Raw genomic sequence first — 27,774 nt, 5'->3', positions numbered from 1 at the left:
GCAACACTTTATAGCGTTGTGCTGGTAATTTATCTTTATATATCATGCCTTCTCACTACATCTGTCTGCCTGTGCTTTACATATCTGAGAGTCAACGCAGATAAACATGAAGGACAAATGCAATGCAAGACGTTATGCATGTTATATATCGGCATATGGATGATTACATTAGAAACTGCTTTCTGTTGGTGTGTTTAAACATCACGTGACATAGAAAATTAACTGTCCTCCATTTTCCTCCTTAGATTTACTTTAAACGTCAATGGGAACTATGGGACGTCTAATGGGAATGTGAACTATCCCTTTAAGACTCTGTAAACCGCTCAGATGCATGTAAAATCATTAACAACTGTTAAACAGCATCTATGAATGATAAAAAAGACATTACTATTGGGAGAAACATTTTGTCTAGACATTTGAGTTCATTTCAACTGACACTCTGTAAAAGCAAGCATCATGTTGCACTGCTGTTTCCATTCTTTCTTTAAATTCATTTGCTTGGCCTTCGATGCATGCATGTGTGATCAGTTATTTTGAATGCGTTTTTCTCTGACAGAAGCAGGTGCCTGTCAACCCCTGCATCACTCGTGGGACAGAAAGTGCTGCCTCGTCCGAGTTTCGCCGTCTAGGGCAGTAAAATAAACAATTAGCATTTAATGACATCACTACATATAGCACAATAGTCATTCAACACTAATACTTTAAAATGTATAACTTGTTTGTAACTAATTGTTGCTTTAGCAAATTTACAGACAAGGTTAACATAAGAACCCTGAAATTTTGAAGCTGGTCACCCTGTGCACGGCTAACAGCAAAAACCTTCTCAGCAGCACATCAATAAAAATTGCAGTGGGATTATTCTATTTATTTTGATAGTTATTAAAAACTTAACTTACCTCAGGTAAGGTTGCCTCGATTGTCCGGCCGAGGAGGATGGTGTTGGTGCTCCGGACCGTGAGCCTTTACTCATCTTGAACTATTGTTATTCCTCTGCTGACGTGTAAAGTATCCGTGTTTTATCATTAAATTAATATACTCTTATTACCGTTTGTTTAGACTACTTGCAGCTCCGCTGATAAAGAGCGTCCGATCGTCTTCTTCTGGTTATTTTTAACAGCGGTTGGCATCCAGCTTATTGGTGCACTACTGCCACCTTCTGTTCCGGGGTTCCGGTTCAATGAGCTGGCAATCAAAATCTCACAAGCCAATAAGAGCGAACCGCTGTTAAGCCCGCCCCTCACGAGAGGTTTGTGTCAAAATGGAGAACGTAAATTTGCGAAGCGCAAACGAAAACTTGGAAAGTGAAAACGAAAACATTTGCAGCACATTCAAAACTATGTTTAGTGAAAGTGAAACTTAGAAAACTGTAAACAAAGAATGCAGTATATTTAAAGATGATGTTAATTTTTTGCTAGTTAGTTGATTGTTTTTATTTTCAGATAGTTTTTTTTTCTTTTATCAATGTATATTTTTGTTTGTTTTTGCAAAAGTTGCGTGCGTTTAATTTGACACAAATGTAATTCCATACCCCTAGAGCTCACAAGCGCCGCAGCACTGTCGCAAAGGAAAGGAACTGGCCAACCTTAAAACTAAACTAAAAACTAAACATTTAAAACGCTAAATGATCAACATTTTGAGACAACAGGGAGAAACGCAGTCATGTTACAACTTTCTGATGAGGAACTCGTCGTGGCAGAAGCCATGTCTCAATCTGAAGGTTGCAGCCTCCAGATGTCGTATTTCTAAGCTGAATACGTCATCAAGACTGTCTTATTTCACAATATTAACAATTACATAGTTGACTATTATACTTAGTTAATCGTAAATTGTTGCAGTATGCTTATGACTTGCGAATGTAATGCTCAGTTTACCTTAATAACCCAGGCTTGATGACGTGTGCAGCCTGCATATTTGACCTCCGGAGGCTGCAGCCTTCCAATTCAGAAACGACCAGACGTATTTCCTTGCCTTTTTCCAAACAAATATTGTTGCATCCTCTCTCTCCCTCGCCACCAGGATTTTCCGCAATGGCGCTCGTTTTTCCTCTCTTTTGAGTGAAAATTGTCGCTCCAAATCCAAGTAAACCGATGTGGTCCAAGCAGACCTAAAGGCTGCCGCTTTGTAATACGTCACGCGAGTGACAGCGGAATGCAGCAAATGAGGAAGAGAGAAGAGAGAAACGCTCGGATCTGATTGGTGAATGAATAGGGTTTGGTTTTACACTCTGTGAGTTTGAGCAAGTTTGACTGCTATTGCATCCTGGATTGGAATGTAAATATCATAGACACAGTAAAAGAAAGGTAAATACGCGAACACCGCATGTGAATACAGGGAACTATATGCAAGATAATCGCCGTCATTTATAAAGAAGATCGCATTTATGTATGAATCAAGAGTTTATATGAAAAAATTGCCTTAAAGGGGAATCGAACCCGGGTCGCCCGTGTCATAGGTCCGTGACACTAAAGACTGCGCCACAGAGTCACACAATAATAGCTGCTCTCTACATTCCTTAAGTAAGCCTCCAGCAAAATTCACGTTAAAAACAAATTGTGTGGAGGAAGTGACGTATGCCGTAAAGCAGTCGAATTTTGTAGTTTTTTTGTGCTCTGGTTACTACCAGAAACCCTAAGTTTTAAAATACGAGTAAAAGTGATACAGACCCCGTCAGGCTATGGTAGACATGTCATTCAACCTATTTAAAGTCGAGGTACTATCACAAGGGTCTTGAAAATGTATTATGAAGGTTGAAAAATTACATGGTGTCACTTTAAAATGTAAAGCGTTACGTTACTGCGTTATCAGGAAAAGTAATTAGAGTACAGTAATGCGTTACATAGTAACGCGTTATACCCAACTCTGCTTGCCGCTTATGCAAAATGCCCTCGAAATGCCATCTGAATATCTATCTATCTATATATCATCTATCCAACTCAAAAAAACAAAAAAAAAAAACGCATGATAAAGATATTTATATTCATGTGGCTGATGTGGCTCTTCATCCAGAGAGACCATCTTCTGACTATGAGACTAAAACCATCAATCACTCTCACCTGTGTAACTACACTGTAAAAATGTTTTTATCTGGAACAAAAGCTACAAATTCCGGCAGCTGGGGTTCCGGAAAAATACTGTAAAATAACTGGCACAATAAATTACAGAAATTTTCTGCGATACAAAAATAAATATTTTTTCCGAAATTTTCCATTAATTTCAGCCCATTCCCATGAAGTGCTTATAAATAGCATGCAGTGTGAAAAGTCGTGCAATATATACGCCAAACTCCAATTTTGCATGCATATGATATGTTAGTCTTTACCGTTCACTTAATATGACGCATCTTTTCATGTTGTTTTATGTATTGGTTTCTCTTTTTTTCTATTTTTTTATCATTTCTCACTTGGGTTTGGGGTAAGAACAACCTTTTGTTATATAAAATGACATCCTAACCCAAACCCAATTTTAACCCCAACTCCAAGCAACCATGGTTTAATTAAAAATAGACAAAAACATGTAGAAACCTATATATTAAATGACATTCTAAAGCAAATCCCAACTCTAACCCCAAACCCAAGTGACAATGAATTAAAAAACTGAAAAAAAAAGAAAGCAATACATAAAGCGCCACAAATAATTATTTTCATATTAAATTGTAATTTGGCGAATGTATTGCACGACTTTTCACACTGCGTGCTATTTATGCACAGTTCATGAGAATGGGTTGATATTACAGGTCCGTGGTACATTTAACCCACGTTTATGCCCTGTTAGCAATTAGCAATACTAACTGTTAAAATACTTGTCTGTAAGATTGTAATTGGCATGCTAATATTCAAATCAAATTATTCATAATGTGCTCATATGTGTCTGCGCCAGTGGTGTGGTGTGCAGCGCTTCATCATCTTCTTCTCAGCTGGCACTGGCTGAGGATGGAGGTGGACTGCAGTAGCTGCATACTAGCTTCCCACTCAAGAATGCAAAGAGCCCCTAGAGAACGCAGGAATTCATTCAAACAGCAGCGCAGAACTTAAAGACTATTAATACTCGCTCGCTGCTGACGGTCTTTGCTTGGCCCATCCCCCAAAACAGACCCAAATTGTTTGTAGTCTAAACATCTGGCTTGGCATTAACAAATAGCTTCATCTTAACTGGTCCAACATTCATAATTTATTCAACATTTTAATTAATGAAAAGGAAAATGAGTATTCCTCATTGTATAAAAATCAAGAAGGCTTACATAAAACGAAACTCACCATTTCAACTTTTGAAAAGAGAGTTCACCCAAATATTTAAATGTAGTTGATATTTACATACATTTGTGTCGTTCGACCCCCCCATGGATTTTCTGCTCTTCAGAACTAACTAAGTCTTTGTTTTGCCGTGTGGAACTGACAAGAAGAAACAAGCATGCATTTCTTATTGCTGATTGTTTAGCACACAACTATCAGGGCCTTAAGTATTCTATACATGCACTTACTATACAGTATGAACTCAAAGTTATTCAATGACCCAACGGCTCGTATGATTTAATATTATGGTCTTCACTTTCTAATGTAAAAACGAATGAAAACGTATTTTTATAAACATTTTTTATTAATTATATGTTTAAATAGATGTTGATGAAGTGTACTATGTAGCAATTTTTGCAACATTTAATCGTAGCATGATTACGTTTTTACAGCTACAAAACTTAAAAAATTTACAAATCTTTTATACCATAAAGATTGCTGTATAAATTTCCTTTAAAGGCGGAGTCCACGATGTTTGAAAAACGCTTTGGAAAATTAGACGGGCCGACTACCAAAACACACTTATAGCCAATCAAATCAAATCAAATGCCGTGTTGCGTATGTGTGGGGCGGGTCTATCAACAGAAGGTCCAGATTCTATTGGGGTAGGGGCGTGTTTGTTTAGGTGATTTCAAATATCAACATTGGCTTTCAAACATCATGGACTCCGCCTTTAACCATTTTATTGATAATGTTACCACCCTAACCCAAATCTTACCCAAAACCCAAAGCCTTTTATAAAAAATATATATTGTATTTTTTTATATATTATGCAAAGTAATGAACAGAAATGTGTAATTTTGCTAACAATATAGCATTTAAAATATATTTTAAGCCGCTAATACAGTCCTATCAAGGCTTTGAACCAGTTCACAGAACGAAAATGAAAACCAGAAACTTACGAAAACAGAAACTTATGGTCTGGAACAGAATCGTTTATTTTAAATAATGGTAACCGGTTAATATACCATTATTTTTTTCGTTCTTTGACGAGATTTCTGTGCAATACTCAGTGAAGTTCACTACCGGTTGTTGTTGACTCATTGGAGAAATGAGAAGCTTGCCACCAGCAAGTATCCTACTCAAGCCCAAGTCTCTAATGCTCAACCATAAGAGGTAAATATTATTACTATCAAGTTTCTCAAGATGTGTTTTTAATACTAATTAGTGGTGTAACGAATCACAGTTGATCCGTACAGATCACGACCCACGGTTCGGCTAGCTTGCGATTCGCGATTCATAGGCAAATTTAAATAGGGTGAAAGTTGATAATTTGCACGGGTTTCAAAGGTTTGCAAATGTTAACACTTAAGTGATTTTAAACAATTTAACCACAAAAAGGCGCTAAAGTGAGCAATTTTCTGTACGCACAGACGCACATGTGGTTGAATGTGTCAGTTCCAACTCCAATCAAATGTGATTATGTAGGCATGTCAAAATTACAGTAATGTCGCTTATATAATGTAGCCTTTTTTAATGTTTGATGACAAGATAGAGACTTAAAGATACAATTTGTATTTATGCGCCAAAAGATGGCGCCAGATCAAACAAAAACAATGATGTTGTTTACTGACGCTCTGAAGCAGCGTGGAATTATGGGATTTGTAGTCTTTAACTTTAGCCATCAATCAGACGAGAACGAGAAATCACGTTGATGGATAAGGTAATCAAGTCTTATAAATGTTGCTTTTGATGACATCGTTTATTTCATTATGTAAGTTTATATGTGATGTTCAAAACGAAATTGTTAGTCATATTGATATTACAGTATTAGTCCAAATTCGATGGTAAACACAGCTCAGAATTAAGTTTTCAACTTACAATCTACAATGATTTTTCACATAATGTATTGACAGTACAAATCTTATTGTGAAGTGTCTTAAAATAACCATTTATATTGCTGTACAATACCTTTTGATGTGCATATCCTCCGCGGGAAGACGCGCTGATTACACTAATGTTGTTATCAATATAATAGCATACGTTTTTTGAAGGGTTACGAATCAAAACAACTCACCCATCGCGTAAAACACAAGCAGGATCAGAATCTCGGTCTAGTTAAATGTTGTCATGAAGCTCTCTCTATCCAGATAATGCAACACCAAATTGATCCTCTCTCGTTTTGTTCCAAACTCTTCTTGGGTCGTTTGGTTGGCCCGTACGCTTACAGGAGCTGACACAACCAGCGGCAGACGGTACAGAGATATCCATAAGTCCATAAGCAAGCGCATAGTTCCGCATTTGTCCACAACACTGGCTGCGTCCGAAACCTCAAGACTGTGAGGACTGTCAGGACTTGTGGCCTTGCTCCCTCATGAGGACATGACTTCGGCCTCGGAGGCCTGAAGGCAGCTCAGAGAAAGGCTTTCCGACGCACTTCAAAGGCAGCGTGTTTGAAATATAAACAGAGAGCGCCTTTGTGATAACTAATCACATATTTGAAAACTACAATACTAATTTCTCGCTAGAAATGAAATTAAAATGCTTAAAAAGTGAAAATATACGTTTATTTTCTCTAAATTTGTGCTCCAGACGCTTCCTTGGCCGCCATTTTATTTTTTCGAGCTCGACCAGTGTGGTCATGTGGTTTACGTCAGTAAAGGCGATGACAAAGGGTCACATGGATATTAACGTCATTGACAGGAGACTGCACTGCCCCGTAACAATGTTTTGAATGGAAATTCTCTCACGATTTACAAGTAGTTGAAAACATTACAGATATTGATAGTAATCAGCTGGACAAAATATATAACACTGGCCTAGTGGTTTTTGGAGATTTTACTGCAAATATCTTACAAATTGCACCTTTAAGGAAAATTATGTAGACTAATAATTTAAGTTTAATGTCCTAATGATCAGCCTACTGAGTTGTATGTTCCACAGCTGACATGAAAAGTTATTAACCGGTTCGGGAACTTTATTTTTTTGTTCTAAACGGTTCAAGAACGTCAATTTTAAGGTTAAACCGAAAACCGGAAACTTTAAAATACTGTTTCAGTTTGGAACGAACCAATTGGGAAAAGAATCTGGTTCAAAGGCCTGAGTCCTACCCCTAAACTTACCCAAAGCAGTTTTATTAAAATCATGTACTGTTAAAAATAACTAAGTGTAATGACAATAACTTATTTATTGTAAAATTTCGAAAACAGTACAAAAAGTAGATAAAATGAGGATGTGCTGCAGGCGTGGTCCTCTCTCGAGGACATGAAGTAAAAAGAAGTTATTAATCCATGGGAACGTTAATTCAGCTTCTCTCTGTCAATAGACATTTAAAATGTTAAAAGCACATCGACTGAAAGACAGCAATGTTGCAAATCTGTGACGTAGCACGCAAGAGCCAATAAGCATTTGATATCACTACCATAAAGCTTCATAAGGCGCAATGTTTAAATTACAATTGTATGCATTTTAAAGATGTGGATTACAGCAAATTAATTAAATTAACTTCTTTTGTGAATTTATGTTGTGTTTTTGTGTAATTATTGTAACATTTCATTTCTGTGCCTAAAGTAAACACAGAGACGATCAAAGTCAATGTTTTAGCAAGCTACGTCCGTGTATTTTTAATAAAGCGTAGTGTCAATAAAATAATTGATTTCAGTATTTTTCATGTTATAAATAAGTATTGTATATTGAAGGTCTAGTTTTTAATATGTCACAACAACGCAATATCTCTGTCGTTTTTATGATCATGGCTACTTTAAATCTTATAATTCAATTACGCGACTTTAGACAGAGTTTCACAGGCAGGGTCACATTTGCTGATCATTTTATTTCGTATTATTATTTTATTCTCTGACGCATTTAATTAGAAAGATGCAAATGATGGTCTGTTATCCACTCAATCCCTTACTTTACATAATCACAGACATGAATGCATGTGAGATCATGCCACACGGGACAGAGCGCTGCACCAGTCCACTTGCTGACATCACAGAGTTCAAACACTGGAACTATTCAGACCTCACACACACATACACACACACACTTTCTCTTTTCTGCCCTCTTGTCTTTCTCTCAGCTCTGTGCATTTCATTCATTTTACTCTCTTACATGCACAGTCAGAAGATTCTTGTTATGCCATTTACTGTTAAGTCAGTGACCTCAACAAGTTGACACAGAGTAGCGTACAGCTGGCTAATGATGGAAGTAAATCCGTAAATCCAGCATGGCAGGTCACCAATTACACAGCGTGAATCTCCTGCCTGTGTCTGTTTATTGAGCGATGCTGCTGTTTTTAGCATCACTTACAATCTCTTACATGGAAACAAAGACAGACAAACTTGTGTAACCTTATTTTTATGATCTGATTATGATACGGTTTAAAGCTGCTATGCTATTTCCGCTAAATAAAAAAAGTAAAAGTGTCACTCATAAGCAATTACAAGTTTTCATGTACACACACATAAATGATGGACTGCTACATGTTTGTGGTGCTAGTAACAAGTAACAAACCAGCCTCATCATCCGTCCATATAAAACTGCCAGTTGCTTGTTTGTTTGAAAGCGTCTTTCCACAGGTGACATCTTCATCACTACCCTTAAAGGAACAGTATGTAGGATTTTGGCCAAAACTGGTACAGCAATCACAAAACTTGTGGCTAAAACTGGTACTGCAATCACACAACTGGTGGCCAATACACAAAATGACAACATAAACATCAGTTGAGCGCTGCAACTCCACTTTTTAAACGACAATATCCTGGCCGGACCACTGTTGTCAGTGATATAAGTATTTGAAATTAAAATGATTTCTTAATGTCTAGTGACATATCAGGGCCATTTTATGATTAATTGATATACATTTCTTACATACTGTTCCTTTAAGGACCTTCGGTAGTGTTAAGTGGCCTGGCATGCATTATACAGTATTTTTAGTCGTTTTCGCAAACGTGGATCGCTTGGACAACGTTGTCGTGTACACGTGAAATTTTTCACAAACACAAAAGAAAAACTTTTACGTTTTCAGTACAATCGTTATCGTGTAAACTTAGCCCTAAAGACTAGCAGCGACTAGCAGTAGCAGAGCTACAGGATCTCCTTGATTTCAATGGAAGCTGTGCAATTTCCGGCTACAAGAGCGACAGTAACTGTTGGTGACTGAATGGGGCGTGTCCAGTAGCGTGACAAAGTTGAGAAATGTTTAACTTTATGCAAATTATGAGCGACATTCGGGAGCGACTACCAATGAGAACAAAGCAGTGGAGTTCACGTCATCTGTCTCGCGTTACTGGAGTGGACATTACTCATTTGTTTATGACAACCAGATATAGAAACGCCTCTTTTGAAAGAGACAAGCGACACCCAGCGAAAAAGTTGCTTATAATGTAAATGTACCTTGAGTCACCCTATCAACCACTTTGTGTACCCTAGCTACTAGTGATGTGTGGGTCGACGTTTTTTCCAACCCGCGAGTCCCGCTTTTATGAAATACTTGGCCTGCCCCCACCACTGTATCTTTTTTTACAACCCGCACTGCCCCGCGACCATTAAAATAGACATACTAGGCATTTTTAATGTAAATAAAAAGAGGCTTAATTTCAGCCTAAAAGTGCTTGAAAACAGCCATTAGATTACATCGCCCTGTAAACTGGCAACAACATATGCGAATGAACCATAGTAACCAGCATTGTCATATTAATATAGAGATAGGATAATGATAAACATTTTTAACATTTACAAAGCAGCATTTGTATTATCTATTCACAAATTCCCTACCTTAATTTCTCCCGCAGATCATCTTTCATCTTTTAATTCTCTGTTTGCTTTGTTGTTGTGGCTGGCAGCGGGAGCAACTTGGCGCTTCCGTGACGTGACACCAAAGGTTTGGGGATATCAAGTTACGTTGCGGAAGTTACATTGCGGAAGTTATGTTGCCACGTAGGCCTACGTAATTTAACCTTATCAAAGAACCTAATAAAATATGAAAATATTAGAATTAGACGCAACATACATGTTTTTATATTTTGTTTTTAATGACCCGCCCCAACCGCCCTACAATAGAGTTACAATTTCGTTACCCAACCCGACCTGAGGGTTACCCGCGGGTCATCCTGTAACCCGCGGGTAACCCATCACTACTAGCTACCACATAGCAACACCGTGGCAACCACCCTGGACACCCTAGCAACCACCCTGGGCACCCTAGCAACTGCTCAGCAACATCCTAGCAAACGCATAGCAGCAGCCTACCAACCACTCCAGGTACCATAGCAACCATGTTTTGCCATGCAAGCACCACTCGCATTTTCTTCTAGTGATTTTCTTTTTTTGACCAAAATTGGCATAAGGGTTGAGCAAACCAAGGCGTTTACGCTAGCGTATGTTTTCAATTGTTTCCAATGTAAGCACTTCTCAAAAACACCAGCAACTGGCAGCTTTTTCTGCGCTTAGCGCCGAGAGTTGAAAAGGTTAAACTTTGGGTGAAACACTCGTCAATGTCACTTCTCATTCGGCCGTCCAATCACAGTGGAGGAGGGGGGGGATAAATATCACAACAACCAACTGGCGCATTGTTCAACGACTGATAAACAAAGCAGAAGTATTACAGCAACCAAAGCGTTCAGCTGAAAAAAAGCTGGCAAGCGCTATAGTCTGTGTTCGCCTGCCTTTTTTAGCTGCATTTTAATGCTTTGGTGTAAATCAAGCCCGTCAATTTGAGCCCTCATTCATTAGTCTATGACAGTACTTCTCAATTATTTTCTGTCACGCCCCCCCTAGGAAGAAGTAAACATTTCCCGCCCCCCCAACTCTCCGCCGCGACTGTAAATAGTATAATTTGTCTATAAAATGACACATCTGCAAAGCATTGTATCCTTATTAACATTAAAGAAAACACAAAAAAAGAAATATCACTCAACTTACAACAAAGAATAACTTTATTAACATTGTTTTTCAGTCTGTAACAGAAAAGACTTAAAATGCATCAATTTGCCTGAAATAAAAAATCAATCCTTATTTACAGTATATTTTTGACCATTTGATACTGAAAAATTAAATTAAATATAATCAATAAATAATAATAAAAAACTCAAGCGGCTTATCAGCGTGTTTGGGGTGTAATGTCTTTAAGTGACAGTGCAAAAAAATCACTTCCTGAAAAAGTATTTTTCCCCAGGGTCTCACGCGCCCCCCCTGGGGGTCCCGCCCCACTATTTGAGAAGCACTGGTCTATGATAAACTGTGTGGAAAGAGTAAGGGGGCTTTAATCAGCATTTCATAAAAATAAATATGAACTTGTTTTAAGGTCTGAAAACATTGCATCTTTTTATTTATATTTATCTAAATGTATACCTATAAATTGGTAAAAATACATCAACCAACAACTTTAATTTAAGCGAGAAATTAATGTTTGCACTGCAAAGTCTTTTTAGAATTTGGTTGTGACTCATATTGGTCACTATATTTATACAATAAGGATGTCACTCTTGTTTATAACTGAACTGTGCATGAACAGTAAGCATCCAAACACTGACAGCCATTTTCTGCATTAACATTTTTTTTTGTTCCATTTCTGTGTTTGTTCTTTGATAATGACTGAAATGTAATGACTCTTATCTGATGACTAAGAGACCAAGAGACAGGAAATATTATCAAATTATTTCACTGACTCCACCAAGTTCTGTTCCCTTGATGTAAATCCTGTAGATGTTTTTTTGATTCTCATTATAGATGATACAAAAGTACAAAATCCCATGCAAGATTTTGTCAACTTGTATTTCTTTTTAAACCTGTAGCCCTTATTGTGATGCCATTACTTACAAAATGCATTTTTATAAGCAGGTGTGTTCCCTGCATTCGAACACATGACCACATGACACAATAATCTACCACTAAGCTAAATATGAACCATTTACTACTATTTCATTTTTTTTAACCTAATAATCAAAGTGCTTTAACAAAACCCTTTCTTTTGTAGAAAACACTGTGATCAAAGAACGGTAACCATTGTGGCATCAAAGATTATGACTAAAGGTTTTGAGGGTTACAGCTGTCAAGAATTAGTAAAACGTGTAAAAGCCTTTTCTTTAAATGACTTCACTAAAATTAGTCTCTTCCAGTTAGTTCCTTTCACAGTTACTAAACTGTTACTGAAACTGCAAAAGTGTACCGAGATTACACCAGTGCAGCGTGAGAAACTACTGATGTTCTGTGGTTGCAAATGTGCTGAAGGCATTCGATGCAAAGTTCTCTACACTTTTTGCTCATTTTTGATGACTGTAACCCTGAAAGTTTTATTTGTGATCTTCTTTTGTGCTACAATTGTTACTGTTCTCTAATTTTGATCACAGTGTTTTTCACTAAAAATATATATTTTTTTGATCTCCACTGTTAGTTTGCTTCATAAAACAGAAGCTGTGCACTGTGTGAGTGAAAAATAACTTAAGATATCATTGATTGACGGCATGCTTTGAAGGTGCAATGTGTACAATTTTGTTTGAGCTTGCCCTATGCTGAAACCAAAGCAGACGTTGTGTCCGAAACCGTCTACTTCCATTCTATATAGTAGGTGAAAAGTAGTAGTATGACTTACTACTTCCGACAAAATCCTAATGTGATCATTAAATGCCTTTATTTTGCCACTGGGAGAGGAGTTATCTAACAAAGAAAAAGAGACATTTTTTTATTCAAAGATGTCTGGGAGCGTTAGCTACTCAAAACGCAAATACATATATTAAACAGCAGATTTCCTTGTGGAAATTGAGCTTGTTTAACGTCATTCAAGTTAACGACTAACTACTTGTTATGATGACTTATATTACGTGATGTGGATGGCGGATCTAGTACGTCTGAATTCATTCATACTGTCCATATTCATACTATTTAGTACCAACTGAGTCCCCTGTCACACTGACATGGGAACACCTTTTATTTAACTTTATATGATGCTATGTGATATGAATAAAAATATATAGAAAATGACAAGTCATAGAGAACTCCAAAAATATGTGAACTCAATCACTCACTAGTAGGGTTAGGAACCGAGAACCATTTTTTAAATTCAGAACTGGTTCTGTTTTGTAAATGGAACCGGAACTGCGTTAATTAAGTTGAGCCACTGTTTACAGTCATGCAACAAAATTAATGCAGCTTACCATAGAAAAACCCTTGTGCTGCTGAGGTACACTTTGTATACTTATTGTTAAACATGTCTAAAAAAAGTCACAAGTGTGGATTCATTTCCAAAGGTATAACGATGAAGCAAAGTGTAACTATTCTTTACAACCTGTCCACAATGTACATGTGTGTGCAAGCCTCCTCTAACCCCTCTGAGAGGGTTTTCTCCACAGCTGGAGATACAATAAGCCAGGAAAGGTCTTGCCTTCTCCCAGAGAATGCAGACATGTTCATTTTTCTTCAGAAAAATTGGTAATTGTTTTGCTAAGTTATAATACTGAATGTTAAATTAATTACAATAGTCAATTCTTGAGGTCATAAAAGCGTGGATAAGCTTCTATGCATCTAATGCAGACAGCATATGGCGTATTAAGATAGGTTGCTGTCGAACATCACGCCTGAGTTCTTCACTGTGGAAGATGGTACAACGGTGCAACTATCTATGGACAAATTATAATCATATTTTGTTTGGAGCTATTTGGTTTAATAATAAGTATCTCTAATGTATGTCATCATCATCTATAAGTATGTCTTATTGGAGTTTAGCATAAGGAAATGATTTGCCATCCAGTTACTGATGTCTTTATACAGTCTGTAAGCTTAGAAAATTGGTGGGTTTCGCTAGGATGTGAGGAGATATAAAGCTGGGTATCATCTGCATATAGCAATGAAAACTGATGTTATGTTTCCTGATAATGTCTCCTAGAGGTAATATATATAATGAGAAAAGGACAGGACCTAGAACCGATCCCTGCGGTATGCCATATTTAACCTAAGAGTGACATGACTTTTCCTCATTTACATAAACAAAGTGATAGCAGTTCGTTAATTATGATCATAACCAGGCTAATTAAATTGATATGAATTGAAATGCTCTTTTAAAAATATCTTGACAGTGATTATTCCTTTTATCATAATAGAATCGGAATTAGAACCGGGAATCGTTAGGCAGAACTTGAACCAGAAAATTACTTACAATGCAACACTACTCACTGCAGAACAAGAAATCAATTAATGTGGCAATCAGTGTGTATTTTTTCTTCTTTTATGGAACCAAGTTTTAAACATAATCAAGATGTATTCTTTAAAGTCTGCCATTTTGATGTCGCACATAAGAAGAGAAGAAGGACACATCTACAGGTAAACCCCAATCAATTTAACAGGCTTCATGCCCTGTTCTGAGTTGTTTTTCTGTTCCTGACAAAATAGGGTAACCAGCAAACATAGGAAAAAGTTCTTGACTTTCTGACAAATGCAACACATGAAAAGCAAAGTAATGTTAGTATAATTAAAATAGCACAACATAGTATATTCATGTTTCTATATCTGTATGAATACAGGGAAAGTTTTTTGCCAACGGAATCCCCAACTTCTCAAAAAACTGCTTTCTTGAGAATATAAACCAAAATCACAGACCTTGGTTATGTATTGTTATTCATAAGCCCTAAATGTTACTAGCAGTGAGCCTCTAGAGAAATCCCCCACCCCCAGGTGTGACCCAGACTCACCCTGCTCTCATTACATGTCATGAGCAAGGGCTTGTGGGGGGAGCGTAGGAGGTTTCTTGTAGGTTTCTGTAAGTCATCTGAGAGTGCAGTGATAGGTATCAGACGTTGCCTTCCTGTTAAACGTAATTGATAAAGTAGATGTGTTGAAACGTGGGAATAAGAAGAAATAAGATTAGAAATTACTGCTTAAAGGCAAAAATACAGACTCCCTACAGATGTTATGATACAGAGAAAACATTGTTACTTCAGAGATACACTTCAGTGATTTATTGAATTTATCAAAATAGTAAAAAAACATCACTGTCTGACCTCTGGCTCCAATGTCACAAACAGCCTGAAGTCAGACATTGCAAATGTGCCTGATTCATACTTCTGCGTCATACCTATGCCATAGCTATGGCCAAGTAAGACGGTAGCAGTGCATAGCCTGACGCGTACCTTCTGCAAAAAATTACCTACGTATCAATTATTTTCAGACTGTAATTGGTTTGCTAGGACCTCTCCCTCAGGTTAAAAATTTCATTGCATTTCCTTATTTGCATTTTTGCTTGCAACGGTAAAAAGGAACGAACATTTTCAATTGGGGGCCACTGTGCTCCTAGTGAAAAAAGTTAGTCTGGAGCCCTGAAAGTACTTGAAAAATATGAATCTGATACCGTCAATCAGTCCCTCCAGAAAAACGCGATTGTGCGATCGCGCGATATATTGCATAATCAGCCAAAGTCCGCATATTTATGCGGGGCTGCATTTTTCCAAATATGACGCACTTTCGCCACATTAATTACATATTTCCGCGCACAAAATATGCGGGCTTGCATGATTTCATAATCTCCGCATTTTCGTAGCAAAAAGTCACATATACATTAGCAGAAAGTTGAAAAATGTTGCATTTACTTCCCAAAAGCGCAGCCGTGTCCTCTATTGCCATGGGAACGTTATGAAGTGACGTGATTATGTGACGTGAACATCATTGCAGCTTTTGCAAGTTTCCGCAGTTTTTGCAAGTTCCGCAATTTTCGTAAATTCCCGCAATTCCATCACATAAATTGCATAAATATCCCCGCATTTTCCATCGCATTTTTTTAGAAAACGTGCTGCAAAATCGAGGATTTTTGCCCGCAACAATCACAAAAAAACTCTGTGTTTTTCTGGAAGGACTGGTCAATCACTACCTTGGACACTGCCTACTAGCGGTATGCCCGTCGACATGAATGCCAACGCAGAAGTATACATGAAAACTGAAGTATAAATCAGCCTTTACTAGGCAGCCCTTGAGAATGGGGTAAATAAGCCATATGGGTCCATGCATTCAGAAGGACAAATAATGAAGATAAGATTTAAAACAATTTAAAAGCGGGATAATAATTTACACGCCCATGCAAGTATTTAAGACAAAGAACAAATTAACCCACAGGTAGAACCATACAGTATAACAATGTTTCACTACACACTATTGGGATTCATACTACAAACTTCAGAGTCAGTCCTGATGCTGAGTCACACCACTCCAATTACCATCAAAAGCTTCCAGATTGGGATAAAATTCAGACAGAGCTGCAGCAGGCATGCATGCATCAGGGCACACTGATTGGGCGCCATAAAGCCAAAGATAAGCAAACATGCCTGCTGGTCTTGTACAGCCAGACACTCAAGAACCATAAAAAAATCTGGCCTAAACTACAGTTTATTCCAACCAAGAACCACCCACAGTACACAGGAAGAGAGTATCTGCTGGCATACACAGTACACACTACAATTCATTTTTGCATGATGGTTGGAGGGAATACAATATGAAATCAAAGATTTCACAATAATAGGCTGCGCATGTGTGCAACATTCAATATTATTGCATTAGTCACTGCATTAAGCAAGCTTCCAACATCTGTGTCTCACAAATGCTCAAACAAACAAACACTACCACAAAAGTCATCAAACAGCAAGCAGCTTAACATGACTTCAAAATATGCAACAGTCATAAAACAGAGACAAGTGAAAGAGAGAGACCAAAAGGCCGCCTTAGACCAGGTCTGATTCTGCTGACCTGGTTTTCTCTGCCAGCACTAAGAATAAACAGTTCTGCCACCAATCAACACCAATCACACCAAAGGAAATGTGTGGTGTAGCTGTGAAGAATAAACAGAATGGAGAGGATGTACAAAGCAAAGCGCACCGAAAAGATCAAACCACAGCAATCAGACTGCTAGGACCCTGCAAAAAAGACCAACATGGACACCAGTACTGTATGTGCAGCGGTTTGGACGCTGATGTGCTGGTGCCCAACCTGGGATGCAGGTATATTGGTTTGTACCCACCGGGCTACTGAACCACAGACATTATCCAAACTGTTAAACATGCAAGAAACTAGCGCTTCTTTTCAAGCTTAACCAGGAACATAACCTAGGTCAACAAGTTACACAAAACATACTGTAAAAAGTAAAAGTTGGATCAACTTAAAAAATTACTTCAATTGGTAACAATTTAAGTTCAAATTACTTTTTTAGGTAAATTTTTAGGTGTTACCAATTTAAATCCAACTTTTCACTATTTACAGTGCATGATGCATTTACTGGTCACGTCACAAATATGCAACATAAACGATTTCTATCAAATCATAACCAAACATTCGTTTATTAAAAAGAAATAATCAGAATTCGACCTCTGGATTCAACTTATCCAGTGAGCAGTGAACACACGCACTGCAAACCGTAAACACACACACTGAAAGCGGTGCCCACTCTGGTACCCGGGATGTCAGAATGGGAAAGAAAGGTGATTTATACAATTTTGAGCGTGGCATGGTTGTTGGTGCCAGACGGGCCGGTCTGAGTATTTCACAATCTACTCAGTTACTGGGATTTTCACACACAACCATTTCTAGGGTTTACAAAGAATGGTGTGAAAAGGGAAAAACATCCAGTATGCGGCAGTCTTGTGGGCGAAAATGCCTTGTTGATGCTAGAGGTCAGAGGAGAATGAGCCGACTGATTCAAGCTGATAGAAGAGCAACTTTGACTGAAATAACCACTCGTTACAACTGAGGTATGCAGCAAAGCATTTGTGAAGCTACAACACGCACAACCTTGAGGCGGATGGCCTACAACAGCAGAAGACCCCACCGGGTACCAGTCATCTCCACAAATAGGAAAAAGAGGCTACAATTTGCATGAGCTCATCATCTGGTCTGATGAGTCTCAATTTTTGTTGAGACATTCAGATGGTAGAGTCAGAATTTGGCGTAAACAGAATGAGAACATGGATCCATCATGCCTTGTTACCACTGTGCAGGCTGGTGATGATGGTGTGGGGGATGTTTTCTTTACACACTTTAGGCCCCTTAGTGCCAATTGGGCATCGTTTAAATGCCATGGCCTACCTGAGCATTGTTTCTGACCATGTCCATCCCTTTATGACCACCATGTACCCATCCTCTAATGGCTACTTCCAGCAGGATAATGCACCATGTCACAAAGCTCGAATCATTTCAAATTGGTTTCTAGAACATGACAATGAGTTCACTGTACTAAAGTCCCCCCCCCACACAGTCACCAGATCTCAACCCAATAATAGGCTTTATGCCCAGCTGCACTACTTCCTGAACTTCAACCAGCTCCTTGTTTCCTGTCTGCCATTATTGGACAAACTGATTAATCCAGGTGTGCCTGACCTCAGCAGTCACAACAACAATAATCAGACACACCTGGATTAATCAGTTTGTCCAATAATGGCAGTAGCCTATAAAGTGAGTTTATAAACAAAATAAAAAAGTAGCATTAACAAGTAGTATATTTATGTTTATAAGGGGAAATGTACTCACTGAAAATATAAAAAGTCACAACAAGCCTGAATACAGCAGTGTCGTCTGGACGTTTTGTCATAACCCTCTATGCTTGCTTTAAAGAGCACACTATAGTATAACACACATCATTTATTTGTTACAAATCTTTTACTTTACTACGAATTTCCTTTACCACATTCACTATTGAGTGAAAGACTTTCGAACTGTAAAACAGCAGAGTTTCTCATGTACCTCTCCACTACTGGTGACTGTGACAAGCCACTCTGTATGTGAAGGCATTGGCATCCGCTAACACTCTTCTTATACACAACCTGATAACAATACTGAGAATAGACCAACAATGTGCCTATCAATGTCACCTCATGGAAAAAGAGAATGAGTAAGAGCATTAATCAACGATGCACAGAGATCAGTAAAAAGTATATAGGACATTGAAGATCAGTCAAGGTTCATACAGAACATTTCTCATTTATATTTTTATTTTGATTAACACAAAAGATGATGGTAAACACACAGTTGATGGTGCCCATTGAATTCCGTTGTATTTGTTTATCCTACTATGGAAGTCAATGGCTACAATCGGCTGTGTGCTTACCATCATTTATAAAATATGAAGAGTTTGGTTCCAAAACGCGATAAACGCCATTTTTGAAAAAAATTAGTTACTGCCAAAATCAGTATTATATCAGGTCAGTAGTTAAAAGTAAATTCTTAATTTTACGCAAAATCCAATATCCGCCGTGTAATTCTGTCATCTTTTCTCCCTTTTTTCCCAAAATGCGATAAACGCCACTCCTCTTTTTTTTACAGAATGCAATAAAGCCATTCCTGAAATTACAGCCCACCAGTCACGCAATGCAAACAAACAACGGCGGCGCGCTGAGTACACGGAGTTCTAGTTTTCCTCATCTACTTTGTACTTCGTGTTTGTCAACAAACAAAACAAAATTATACTTTAATTGCATTGTTAAACCTGTGATGGTTTTCTGTGACGGGAAAGAAACGTAAGCCATCAACATCTAATAATTTCCGCGAGAGGCACTCGGGTGCTTCTCCCGACAGCATCAAGCTTCTCATGCTAAAACATTGGACCCAGGGGATCTTATGAAAAACTTTACATTATTTTACTCAAAGTCAACGAAAATCGAACAGGACCAAAACATTTTACAGCTGATCGCTGTGAAAAATGCTAAGCGACGATGTCAAGTATAACCGCAGCAATGACAGTGTTCTTAATATAACAAAGTAAGTTTTTGGTTAATGCCATTAATGTTTATTTTTTAATCATTTTATACCACTAGTCAACTAAATAAATATAAAATGGTAAAGATGAATGCACATTTATACATTGATTTAATAGATTTATAGCATTTCGAAATAAAAAACTGTCATGGATTTATTGCATTTTGTGGAAAAAATAATTTGTTTTTATAATAAATCTTTGAAAATCAAGTTATGGATTTGAATTTTTTATGTTTTTATAACCTAAAGATGCTTTGTGAAAGTTTGTAACAGAAAATTGTGGTTTTCATCTTGTCACTTTCTTGGTATAGAAAACACGTTTTTACAGAAATTTGTCAAAATGGATTTATTGCGTTTTGGAACCAAACTCTTCATATCTTCTTTTGTGTTCATCAGAATAAAAGAAATTCATTCAGGTTTAGAACAACACGAGGATGAGAAAATGATAGCAGAATTTCATTTTTGGGTGAACTATCCCTTTAATTTGTCAGTGTGATACAGCACTGGTGGCGGTAAGAACAGTTACCATTAGTGATGGGCAGTCCGGCTCTTTCCATTGATTCGGCTCTTTCGGCTCAAGCGCTGGCTCTACATTTTAGTGATGGCAGTCCGGCTCTTTTCATAGATTCGGCTCTTCTAGCTCGGCTCCCTTAGAAGAGCCGGCTTCCCTGCCTGCGTCTGAAGATTCGGCTCTGCTCGTTCGCTACAAAGAATCAGCTCTTAGAGCCGTTCGTTCGCGAACGACCCATCACTAGTTACCATGGCAACCGGAAGTACTTAACTGCCGAATACAAACTTCGTTCAAAGGCTAATCCAACAAATGCTAAAAAATTAGTCTTTAATTATATAAAGACCACCAACCACATAAAAAAATCCCATCACCTACCTGAGGTAATTTATGCCTCTCTGATTATTTAAACATCTGAAATGTCTACTATGCTAATTGTTTAAAATAAATGTGCGTTATCCAGGATAATATCATGATATTCATTAAAACGTTCAAATGAATTATTAATTTAATTATTTTTTTAAGCAATGACTATTGTAATGGATATTTGGATACATATATTATATATATAATAATCATTAGTATCAAATGTAAATCAAGATAAACGACATTTTTTTCTATAATTACTTTTGTTAGTCCCCATGTCTGTCTGGGACAGAGAGAGAGAGAGAGAGAGAGAGAGAGAGAGAGAGAGAGAGAGAGAGAGAGAGAAAGAGAGAGATCTAGTTTTTCTATTTGTAACTTGCTATAAAATAATAAATGTAAAGTTAAGGCATTATTATGTTCTTTTAGATAGACTGCCACAAAAATAAATAAATGCACTGCTTGCAATAGATTATATGTTGTGCTTGGTAGGATGACATTGAACACCAAAATTATCAAGCACAATATGATGCTCTTTATACGGATAAAACACAGGATAAAGATGTAAATGGTGGTCTGTTAGCCATGCATTAAAAAGTAGCAAAATAATCCACATGGTGCTCGCTCTTTCTCGGTTCGTATTAATCACCGACCTTACCGTTATAGTTGAATTCCTGATAGCATTAGATGCGGTTTGTCGTATCTCAGCTGCGCTTCCCGGCTTCATTAGGTTTTTTGTAAATTTCCGTGTGGATTCCGCTGCCATTTCTTCATCGGTCCAGATGTCGGGGATATAACCGTACTTCCCACAAATCCGTGATGTTTAATGAGGTTGAAAGCGAAACACGGTTACACGACTTGTGTAAAACGTCCCCCTAGCATGTCATGCACGGGCTTTAGTGTGGCAAGGTGGGCAGGGTTTTGTTCATACACGCATGAGAGCAGTGGGAGATCATAGTGCTTTCATTCATTCAGGTATATTTTAACCAGACATTGTTACCAAAGCAACGAATAGTAAGATAGGAAAGTGTGATGGTAGCCAGAAATGATTAAAATATTAATTAGCATTTTTGTAAGCTGCTACACCATGCAAACTTAACATGAATGTGCTGACTGTGTTGCAGACAGACCGCCGCCAGTTCCCCCTGGTTACACATCTGCAGTGTGCCAAACCTTTTGTTTATCCAACAGATAACATGCATAATAATTTTAACGCGATTATTGGTCAAATAAATAAAAGTTAAATGATTCGTCACGCTGACAGTTGGTGATATACTAAATATTTCAACGTGTTTGATTGAGGAGAAAATGAAAATGTTGTCTTACAGCGCCACGCCGTGACGAATGCGTTATTTTGACTGCAGTAATATCGTACTTTGTTTATTGCTGTAAAATCATTTGTTTGACTTTAGCGCCATCAAGCGTCTTACCTTGCCAGAGAGAACTCACATCGTCTTTCAAGATGCAGACAACAGCAAATTGTAAATCTTGCACGATTGGAGGCTGCAGTTTCAGGACCGCAGTTCTAGGACCCTACTTTTTGTGTCAGCGGCACCTACCGAAATGGATGATAGCGGCGGCTGCAGTCAAAGGACCGCAATCGCAGGACCCTGGTGGTTTAGTTTGTAGTAATGTTTGTGCGTAGTATCAAGATATTAATCTCAGTAGTATTTCTTTATAAATGTGATTTCTGATTCAAAATGCATCAGAGATTATTTTCCAAGTGTGCTTTGAGTAACAATTTTAAATTTAAACATGAATTTAGCCTTAAACTAGGACATTTCCTAGTTCAATGGTCACAATATCATTAAAATGTAATTTGTTTTTAAGCAAAATCCCCTAACAAAAAATCTAGCTTTAAGACAAAAAATAATAAATTGAAGTGAAACCATGCAAAAATCTGCCAATGATAAGACATTTTTTCGTAAATTAAGTGTTGGCATATTTTTTTTGCTTGTTTTAAGCACAAATTTGATATTTTTGGTCTAAAAACTAGACTTATTTTCTTAGGTCATTTTGCTCATCAAGAAAACAAGAGAAAATACTAATAAGAAAGTCGTTTTTTACAGTGAATACAATTAATTGAACAATTTCTGAAGCCGAAATCTATTTGTTTCTCTTTTTATACAATGCACAGAGACATACTTCATCAAACATTACACTTCTTCAGCTGATTTCATAGCATTGTAAACGTGAAGAACAGAAGGAATAATGCAAAATGTAAACATATTAACGTTAGCCTACACAAAACAAATGCTCAGCACCATGCTGTGATCAGTTCACTTCATTGGTTTGTTACTTTAATTTAACATGAGTAGTTAGTATCTTAACCCCCGATAACTTTGACAGTTTTCATATCTTATGATAACTTGATGACGCGTTCTCATGTGTCTCGTAGTAAATTCTTCTTCGCTAGAGCAGTGACGCGAAACCAAGTAGCTCGCGGCCCCCTCTGCTGGTGAAAATTATCATTACATGATTGCTCCGGTCTGGTACTACAAAGGCTACATGTTGTTCAGTGTATTTGCTGGTTGTTTTGGACGTGCTGTACGGGGACATTTCCGGGGACTGCTCCAGTCGGGGACAGAACACCAAAAAACGGGACTCTCCCCGGAAAACGGGGACGTCTGGTCACCTTATCTATAAACAACTGATAAAGTGGAGTACCTTAGAAGTTTTAATTTCTTGAATTATACTGATATATTGATTAACCTCTGTTAGTTTAACTAATTAGCTCATTATCACACTGTGCACTAATGGCGGCTGGTGAGTTCTTTCTCGAGGGTGCACAAATTCAAAATATGTAATCCATGTGCATCATGCATAATGTACAAGTTCACATGACATGCTGAACATATATTTTGACATGACGAGCCACACACATAACGGGCTACATACATGTTGTGACGAGCTTTGCATTGTGCGCCCTCAGAAAATAAGTCACTGTCCGCCACTGTTAAGCAGATAGACTAACTCAGTGGTTCTCAAACTTTTTCGGCGTGTGGCCTCTCTTGAGTATGGTGCATCCCTTCACGGCCCTCCAAAAGAAAATGTATGACATAAAACATTCTAAAACTTTAAATTTTAATTAAACAAAACATATTAAATGATTCAACATATTGCTGTAATTTTGCCCTCACTCGCGGCCCCCAGTTTGAGAACCACTGGCCTAATCAGTGGGTTGCCTCAGTACGTGACAACAATTATGACTAAAAATATTAGCTAACTTTAGCAGTGATAGCTTAACTAATCAGATATATTGATTACTGTCATTGTTTCCCCTAACCGGGGATAGAGGCATATAAATCATAGTACAAAATTGACAAATTCCTCCTTTCTGGGTGTTTCTTCTGTGATGACATTCTGTAGAAGCATAGCCCAGGATTGTCTCCTCGTCGGTAAGTGCATTTTATTGCACAACAACTATTTAGTATCAGGGCTAAACACACAAAATCACTTCTTTACCTGCTGACAAGTGCAAATAGGACTCTCTTGCCCTCAAGTGGGGCGTTTCCCTAAGTCACGTGAAAACTATCAATGGATAACCATTGGTCAATGGTGCTGCCACATTGATCCAAGCAAGAGTGCACCTCCATAAACACATACAAGTAAATGGGGGAACTGTAGTTTTTTTGATGGAGCTTGGAATTTTAGTCCGAACCCAGAGCATTTCCCCCTCCTTAACTGGGATAAATATACCAGCAGAGAATGAGGTGATGGGGTGGAGGAGGGATGCTGCAAAAACTGTCATGGTACAGAGCAGAGGTGAGGAACGGCTATGGGCCATTCTACAGAATTGGTGCAAAGTCAGAGTTGGAACCTCTAGAAAAAGAAATTCCTCACAAATTTTGCATGTATTCAATTTTTTATAAAATCTCAGGTACCTATTTCTAGTATTTGTGCAGTTCATTCTCATACTGGGTTTTCAGAAAGTTTTAGAATATTTGTCACTACTGAAACACAATAATATATAATTTATTAGAAAGGGTTATATTGACCCATTAAGATTTTGGCTAAATCAGGTAGAGTGTGTGTGTCCATGTTGATCGCAGAAAATTGACAGTGTGCCTTCTGTGTGAACGCCTGTTATTGATTCTGGGGTCACTCCAGAAACAGTATAGTAACATTTACAGAACGCATCTGTGAACAAAAGACTGAAACAATGGCAGAAGGGGTGTATTGTAGTGAGGACACGTGTGTTATAGAGTGCCGCAGGGATGACATATTTTGTAGGCCAACCCGGAAGTTAGTGGGACACTGGTTTCCTTGCCAACAAGCCCATTCACTTTTCCCATAGAATTTCGGCAGTTTTGACACTTCAAGAGTTCAAAGCTTTCCATGGCAGTTATGAGTTCTGTGATCGTTTTCTTTTCAATGACCAAAGACTGCAGCGGTTAGTCAGTGAAACTTTGTCATTTAATGGCTCAGGCTTTGTCTTTTCTGGATAGTGGGTTAACCATCCACATCATCCGACAGACCTAATTCTGCTTCCATTGGCCTGTCTGAGCCTGAGAGCAGCAGCCTTGCGCACAGTGACTGCGCATGCTGTCCTAAGGACATGACGCTCAAGCGGAGCAGCATCCAGGGGATTCCTGTCTGTTTGTTGGAATGCGCACAGCTAAGACATAAGCACCTGGGCTCCAGGTGTAGCACCAATATCTAACTCATAAAACTGAAACATGAGCAGAAAGGACCAGCCTGCCGCATCAGACATCCTGAACTGAAGCCCCTAGCCACAAGGCCTTAAAGGCTGCCATACCCCGAATAGAGTAAGCTCTGACGGCAATGGGTGAAGGCCATCCAGAGGTCTCGTAAGCAAGAGTAATAGCCTCAACTATCCACTTACTAAGTGTGTGCTTGGTTACTGGGAAATCTTTGTTGGGCAAGCCAAAGCACCCAAAAAGTTGCTCAGATCTCCTCCTTGCACTGGACACACCAAGTTAAGCTTTTCCTGATTCTTATCCCTAGACAGAGGGCCTGTAGCACAACAGGCTGTGGCACAATAGTCAGTACCTTAGGCATATAGCTGGGCCTTGGGTACAAGAAAGCATTAACAAATTCCCGGCGCAAATTCGAGGCACATAGGGTATACGGACAGGGCCTGAAGGTCACCAACCCTCCTAAGAGAAGTAACTGTCAACAGAAGTATTGTCTTAATTGCCACAAACTTCACTTGAACTGTCTCAATGGGTTTAAACAGAGCCATGGACAAACCCTCAAGTACAACGGTCAGGTCCCAGGCTGGAACCATGGGACGGACCACAGGCCTCCGAGTGCCACGAAGGAAGCGAACTACAGGCGGGAACTACAGAAACTCCAAAACTGTACTGATAGGGCAGTTAACACGGTCATGCAAGTAAACACTCCCCACTTAAGGGCAGAGCTCTGGAGTGTAGAATGGTTGAGAGACCATAGTTTATGAGTCTGGTCCCCTCAGATGCCAGACCCACAGTTTCCATAGCTCTGGGCAGGGGTGAAGAATCAAGCCCCCTGCGAGAGAGAGGAGGTCCCTCCTGACTTGGGCCGTAATGGAGGGACACCAGGTCCGAGAACCATATCCGGCTTGGCCAGAGTGGGGCAACCAACAACAGACAAACCTTGTCGCGATGGACCCTCTCCAGAACTCCCGGGAGCAGGGCAATTGGGAGAAAAGCATACAGGCACAGCCTCGGTCATGGCTGAACCATGTGAGAGAAAACCATAGTGGACAGTGTGTCGTCTCTTTTGGGACACAACAGATCCACTTCCACCTGGAATTTAAACTGCTCTGAGGGAAAGCAGTTTTCCCTGTGTCCACAGAAGGATGTGGCGTGCCAATTTGTCAAAGGGCGTGAACATAAACCCCCCTGGTGGTTGATATACGCAACTACAGATGAGTTGTCTGTCCGGACTAGCACGTGATGGCCCCGCAGGTGAGAGATGAAACATCTTAGAGCATAGAAAAACGCCAGCATCTCTAGGCAATTTATGTGCCAGCTGAGCTGGTTGACTTTTCATAATCCATGGGCCAAGTGGCCTTCCATAATTGCTCCCCAGCCTGTGAGGGAGACTTCTGTTGTCAGCGTAACGCAACAAGACTGAGCTCCCAACGTCAGCCTGTGGGAGAGAAACCATGGTCTCTTCCACAGATCTTAAACACAAAGACATTTGCGCATGACCTTACAGAACGTGTTGCCCCTCGGGGAAAACACTTTGGTTTTGAGCCATCGCTGAAATGGTCTCATGTGAAGCAGCCCATAGGGGTATCACACTGGACACTGCTGCCATCAGCCCCAACAGCCTCTGAAACTGTTTTACAGTGTGTGACAAGCCTAACTTCACTCTGCTTACAGCCAAAAGAATGGATACCACACGAGCAGGAGACAGATGTGCCTGCATTGTTGTTGAATCCCATATAAGCTGTCCTCTGTGCTGGAGAAAGTAAGCTTTTCTTGGCATTTAGCCTTAAAGGAACAGTATGTAAGAAATGTATATCAATTAATCTTAAAATACCCCTGATATGTCACTCGACATTAAGAAATAATTTTCATTTCAAATACTTATATCACTCACAACAGTGGTCTGGCCAGGATATTGTCATTTAAAAAGTGGAGGTGCAGCTCTCAACTGTTTATGTTGTTATTTTGTGTATTGGCCACCAGTTGTGTGATTGCAGTACCAGTTTTAGCCACAAGTTTTGTGATTGCAATACCGGTTTTGGCCACCATCCTACATACTGTTCCTTTAACCCCAGCTCTCTCATTCATTTTGTAAATGTGCGGGGTGACAGAGGTAGACCGAAAGGGAGAACCCGATATTGGCAAGCCACGCCCACGAAGGCAAACCTCAGGAACCTTCTGTGTTGCGGGAGGATCAATATGTGAAAATATGCGTCTTTAAGATCTATCGTCACAAACCAGTCCTTGAATCTGATTTGTGTGACAATCTGCTTTATAGTTAACATCCTGTACT

At 38.8% G+C, this 27,774-nt stretch overlaps 1 protein-coding gene across 2 annotated transcripts in view; it reads right to left on the bottom strand.

The window, feature by feature from the left end:
• dock10 (dedicator of cytokinesis 10) overlaps positions 1-21,746 on the bottom strand; it is a 130,743-nt gene extending 108,997 nt beyond the window's left edge. The window contains exon 1 of one of the 2 annotated variants that reach the window (XM_055195703.2): positions 21,482-21,746. In XM_055195703.2, coding sequence (XP_055051678.2) covers positions 21,482-21,589 — 108 coding nt within the window. In that variant the 5' untranslated portion in view covers positions 21,590-21,746. The remainder of the gene's footprint in view (positions 1-21,481) is intronic. The other variant, XM_055195702.2, reaches the window with a different exon arrangement.
• Between the last annotated feature and the right edge of the window lie 6,028 nt (positions 21,747-27,774).

Source organism: Misgurnus anguillicaudatus, chromosome 24, assembly GCF_027580225.2.
Source record: "Misgurnus anguillicaudatus chromosome 24, ASM2758022v2, whole genome shotgun sequence".
Classification (NCBI taxonomy): Eukaryota; Metazoa; Chordata; class Actinopteri; order Cypriniformes; family Cobitidae; genus Misgurnus; species Misgurnus anguillicaudatus.
This window is presented reverse-complemented; position numbering and strand designations above follow the sequence as displayed.